Source organism: Diplotaxodon limnothrissa, linkage group LG7 (assembly GCF_057381915.1).
Source record: "Diplotaxodon limnothrissa isolate DT_005_m linkage group LG7, D_limnothrissa_male_GT1.1, whole genome shotgun sequence".
Taxonomy (NCBI): Eukaryota; Metazoa; Chordata; class Actinopteri; order Cichliformes; family Cichlidae; genus Diplotaxodon; species Diplotaxodon limnothrissa.
This window is the reverse complement of record NC_140602.1, coordinates 50,071,089-50,076,651: the sequence shown is the minus strand read 5'-3', so window position 1 is coordinate 50,076,651 and position 5,563 is coordinate 50,071,089. Positions and strand designations below refer to the sequence as shown.

General features: G+C 39.8%; 1 protein-coding gene across 1 annotated transcript; it reads left to right on the top strand.

Moving 5' to 3' along the window:
• Window positions 1-3,149: 3,149 nt before the first annotated feature.
• On the top strand, window positions 3,150-5,031 carry LOC146629102 (cyclin-dependent kinases regulatory subunit 2). The gene is made up of 4 exons (XM_085357112.1): window positions 3,150-3,208; window positions 4,454-4,581; window positions 4,764-4,819; window positions 4,942-5,031. The coding sequence occupies exons 1-4, from the start codon at window positions 3,150-3,152 to the stop codon at window positions 5,029-5,031; spliced, it is 333 nt and encodes a 110-aa protein (XP_085213238.1).
• The last annotated feature ends 532 nt before the right edge of the window (window positions 5,032-5,563 follow it).

Below are 5,563 nucleotides of genomic sequence, written 5' to 3'. Positions count from 1 at the left end.
CAGGCCAGTGTGTGTGTGTGTGTGTGTGTGTGTGTGTGTGTGTGTGTGTGTGTGAGTGAGTGAGTGAGTGAGTGAGTGAGTGAGTGAGTGAGTGAGTGAGTGAGTGAGTGAGTGAGTGAGTGAGTGAGTGAGAGAGAGAGAGGAGTTAGTGATCCCTAGGTGAAGAAGGGTGCCAATAAGAGGAGCTAAAGTCCAAATTGCGGCCCTTCTCAATGGTTTTTGACCGATCAGATAGAAACATATTCTCCTTTATAAATATGTGTACTATTAGTTGGGGTCATCTCTCTTCCAGAAGCTGGCCACAGCAAACTGTTGCAGACTGTGGTTTTCTAACGGGAAAGAGATCCATATGCAGGGACTGAAACCCTCTTTTACCTTAGATAAAAAGAACACGCAACACTTCTTTACAGCATTGCTTCTCATCATCAAGGTTTTTGGTTATTTGCCTATGCACAGCTCTCTAAAGCTCCTGCCACAACATTTCAACCAGGCTGAGGTCTGGGCCTTGGGCTATTGCAATATGTTGATTCCTTTGTTTTTGAGTCATTCTGCTGTAGATTATGTTAGCCCTGCAACAGACTGGCGATCCATCCAGGGTGTACCCCACCCGCCCTATGATAGCTGGGATATGCTCCAGCCACCTGTGACCCTGATAAGGATAAGCAGAAGTGACTGGATGAATTTAACATGCTAACTGAGGCCTGTAGAGTCTGAGATGTAAATCTTCACACCTGAAAACTCCACACTAGCAAACTGCCAAAACGTCATCTTGTATAAATTTGGCCACACTTGCTTATGATGAAATGAAAATAAAAATTTTATCTGATGATAATTCATAAGGCTTTAAGGAAACTAGTAGTACACAGTAGTGATGGCCCGCTTGAAGCTGACGCTCCGGAGCGTGTGTCGAAAAAAACAACACACTGGTTCAGAAGCACTGTGTCGAGGCTTGCTTCGTTTGGCAAAAGTCACGTGACCAGTGACGTCCGAAGCTTCATTACGCACGTAACTGCTTCGGTACCTGATTCAAACGGATATAAGGAAGTGAATCATCCACGGGATTCGTGGAGTGTGTTGATGGTGACAGAGAGCGAAGAGGTGATCATTCCACTGACAGATATGGAGCCAGCGAGGAAGAGAGGACATTCTGGCGTGTGGAAATATTTTGAGTTGATTTTGCTCAATTCATTTTATCTGCCGAAGTGAAAAACTTGAAATGTCCAAAATCATGTTTTCATAATGGAAATATCATTACAGCATATGACTTTAGGAACACTTCCATGTGAATTAAAGCTAATGAAGACTACAACAATGTATTTGACACTATACGTACATTACATTGCTACAGTTTAGAAAATCATTTTGTTTATTGTTTTTAGGTGATAGTCTGCAGGACCCAGGAATACCTGCATATCTACCAGCTTGCAGTGTAGTTCCTGCACTCCACAGCCTCTTCTGTTCCATGCAAGTGGATTTTCTCCAGGGCAGGAGAAACTATTTCTAAGAAAAGAAACAGACTCAGCCAGCGCACAGTAACACTAATCCTCTTTTTAAATGTAAATAACAAAAGGGCTACCTTACATTGATCATGTTTTTACTTTGCAAGTTCTTGATTAGGGGTGGGTTTTGATTATCGCCTTTCTGATTACAATCCATGCTAAATTGAATAAAGTGATATTGATTCATTAAAATCCCGTGTCGATTTGTAAATTAACGTTATTATGCCTGAAACGCCAGCATCTCAGGTTAAACCTCACAACATGTCGTCAAACACCATGCAGCTAAAACAGTAACTGGGAGCAGGTTTACGGATTCTGCATACAAACGTGAACACAGAGCGCGGACCCGACGCGTCAGAGTCAGATTTTGGTGCGTCGTCGGGTCCGCGCTGTGTTTGCCTCTTTTTTCCCGCTGGCTTCTGCAGCTGCAGGTTTCATAACTCTCTGTTTACATCTCTAATTAAGTCTCACATGTGTCAGCTTTCTTTTAATAGATACGAAATTATGGATATATACTGATACATGACCAGAATTGTAATATTTCTGACTGAGGCAAAACTTTCCAGATTCCAATCAAATTGAATCGGATCCTGTATCGAATCAAAAATGATTCTACAAATCAGTGACGATGCAGCCGTACTCAGCTTCCTAAGCATTTTCCCTTTCCAGTTCACAATCAGTCCCACCCCTAGGTCAAAAATATGTATAGGACAATTGGCCTCATCTAATATTTTGTATGAACCTGTCCAGCTGTCCAGTGATTAAACGACAAGTAGATGGAGGCAGGACTCCACAGCAGGGGCATACTCCATAATGTGCTGTGCATTCTCATATGTATATTATATATATTGCTCACTTATTGTATTTACCAACATCAAGGAGTTATGAGCAAAGAAAGGCCACACCATAGTGCATGTTTAAATAGGGAAAGTTTATTGATCAAAATGTATTACGCAGATACGCATTACATTTTTTTCAGCCCCCCAATCGAGAAAACAAAATCAATTACATGTTCAAAGCAACGGAACGGTGGCCCAATATCAGAGAGAACTCCACTCTTGAGTGAGCAGTGATAATTGAGCAGTCCGTTTTATTTTGCAGATTCAAGCTGCTCTTCAAAATTTTCACCACCAGATGTCACCGGAGAGGACTGTGTTGAAAAGCTTCGAGTAATGAACCGTTTTTCAATACAAGCTTCAGTGCTTCGGAAAGCTTCATTTGGCCATCACTACTTATGATGAAATGAAAATAAAAATTTTATCTGATGATAATTCATAAGGCTTTAAGGAAACTAGTAGTACACAGTATTTTATTTTAACCATCCTCATCAGGAATAACACAGTAGTGTATTTTAGTGTTGTGATGCATATTTAAACAGGTGAGATATATTGTGTTTCTATTTTGTGTGAAGATGAACAACTACTGCAAAAGAGGGCTGAAAACAACTTAAGACACTCACCTGTACTTTGATGACGGCTCGAGAACTACGATAAAGAGGGAAATTCTGGTCACATGACAGAAGTCGTCCAATCAATACCTTTGAGCAATCTGCACGGAATGAGCTACAGGTGGGCACTTGTTGTTATTCTACAACCCCAGTTTCTCGTAAAACTTTTCTAATAATTAACCTGATTTTTTTTTTCTGTAAATATGTCTCGGAACCAGATCTACTATTCCAACAGGTACAGTGACGACCATTACGAGTACAGGTGAGCATTATTGGTTCGCATGTTTAACTTTAGTAACGTCAACTAAAGATTAGCAACAAAGAGAAGACGTCTTCAGTGGATATTTTCTACCAAAAATTAAACGTAGACAACCGACACGAGGTGGTTTCAAAGTTTAAGCTTTGTCATGCTAGTTTTGCATGATAGTGCGATTTAAAATATATATATATATATATATATATATATATATATATAATTTTTTTTTTTTTTTTTTGGTGGAGGTGTAATAGTAGAATAATAATCCCATTGAATGTTGCCGTTCAATGGGAACACCACCATTACGGTGACAAACTTTTAGTGGCTGTAAAGTGAAAGTCTGACCGCCAGGTGTCGCCAGAACAGCTCCAGTGCTCCTTGAAAGGAAGCGACCACCCTGAGTTAGTTCACATTTTCAGTATTGCTTCAGTTAATTTCCAGTATGAATTTTCTCGTTTCTTCTTTTTTTTGGGGGGGGGGGGGGGGTTAAAGTTTTTAGCTTTTAATCAATTTCATTGCTAGTTTTAGGCTTTTAAATTATTTTTTTATGAAATGTATTTGTCAAGGGGGAAGATTTTGGAAGTTCATAATGGGTATAACAATACAAATACAAGAAGTCAGTCGGATTATAGTCACTGAAACATCTGAGGTTTAAATGAGCAGAGCTTTGTCATCTTGGTATGTTGGCAAATGTGACCATTTTTTATATTAAGATTTTTGAAAGCAAGTTAATATCTTTGCCACCCCCATCACAGTAGATACGTTTAAGACCCCTCAGGCCAACTTTGTATTGATTTGCACTGCTTGACCTGTCCCTGCAAAGGAATACATGGACTCAAGGCACGCCTGCAAGATCCTCTGCACAGCATAGCAAGCCACTCAATGGCTTAAATATAGCGGTTTCCTTTAATTTGGCACCTGTGTATCGATCTGTATGTGTTTTTTTTCTGTAGACAATTCACATATGACTTTCGGCTGCATTTTACTTTTTAAGTCGTGATGAAACATTTGTTCCTGGAGACTCCTGTATAGCAGGAACTCCCTAAGAGACTTTGAGTATGTTGTCTACATATCTGTCTCTGGACAGTTTTTATCAACATAACATCACAACTGCAAGATCCAGTTGACACTTTGCATGGTTGTAGTTTAAATCATATCTCAGATAACTGGTGTCGTCCAACAGGATAGTTGCATCAAACCTTACAAGATATTTACACTCCACTATTAACAATCGTTTGTTCTCATCACTAGACATGTTGTTCTGCCTCGGGAGATGACTAAATATATCCCAAAATCCCACCTGATGTCTGAAGACGAGTGGAGACAGCTGGGAGTGCAGCAGTCCCAGGGATGGATCCACTATATGATACATGAACCAGGTAATCTGCATGTAATATGTTATTGGCTTGCTTTTGAGCTGCTGAAATGTTGGCAACCTGGACTTGGCTGCAAATCCATTATGTTCTTAAAAGCTCTTGTAAGTTGGAGTTGATTTTTGATGCTATTCGTGCACTGTTATGTCTGGATGACTAGTAAAGCAAAAGTAATGGTTTTCTCCCAGTTCATTTAAATGCAGGCCCAGATGCCGAGATGCATCACCAGAATGGCTGCAGAGTCGTAGGACTTTGGCTGTAACTACAGTGTAGCACATCATTCTGGTAATAGGCCTTTAAAACACACAATGATCAGGCCTCAGGTCACTAACCTGTTTGTATATTTGTCTGCTATTGTTCTCCTAGAGCCACACATCCTTCTGTTCAGAAGACCTCTACCTCCGAAGCAATGACACAAGACCCCACCCTCGCACTACTGGAAGAGTCCTCCTGTGATCTTTTATTTAAGATTATTAAGTGTATACTGTCTGGCTGCTCACTGCAGCATGTGAATTTCTCAGCTTTTTGATGTAATCCCTCTGATTTGTTTGCCTTTTTTTGTTTTTTTGCGGAGAAAGGAGGAAGAAATCTTCTTTGACTTCAAACCGAATTTATAAATTAATTAGAGATGGTCAAATCTGGTGTCAGTCTCTCTGTGTGTTCAGTTACATTTAATTGTCATGCTCTGACCTTTACAGTAATAAACAACCTGCTAACCACCTCCTGTTTTTGGGTTATGTTCCTGTAAGTGGTCACAAGAGGGTGGTGTAGCTCCACTAAACACCACCATGAAACCAGTGTTGTGCTGAAATACAGAAATGTGCCTTAGGAAGCCACATGTGGCTTCCTCTCATACATTAAAAGAAACTTAATGGAGAACCAAATTAAAAACAATTTAAGATAAACTGCTGTAAGTCTACAAATCTGAGGCACAAGTGTCAAAATCAGCTTACTGGTAAAACTTTTTTTTTTTTTTTAATTAGATTTC

Coding starts and splice junctions, on each gene's coding strand:
- LOC146629102 (XM_085357112.1), top strand. CDS start 3,150: ATGTCTCGGAACCAGATCTACTATTCCAACAGGTACAGTGACGACCAT. Junction 3,209..4,453: donor GACGACCATTACGAGTACAG/GTGAGCATTATT, acceptor TCTCATCACTAG/ACATGTTGTTCTGCCTCGGG. Junction 4,820..4,941: donor ACCAGAATGGCTGCAGAGTC/GTAGGACTTTGG, acceptor TTGTTCTCCTAG/AGCCACACATCCTTCTGTTC.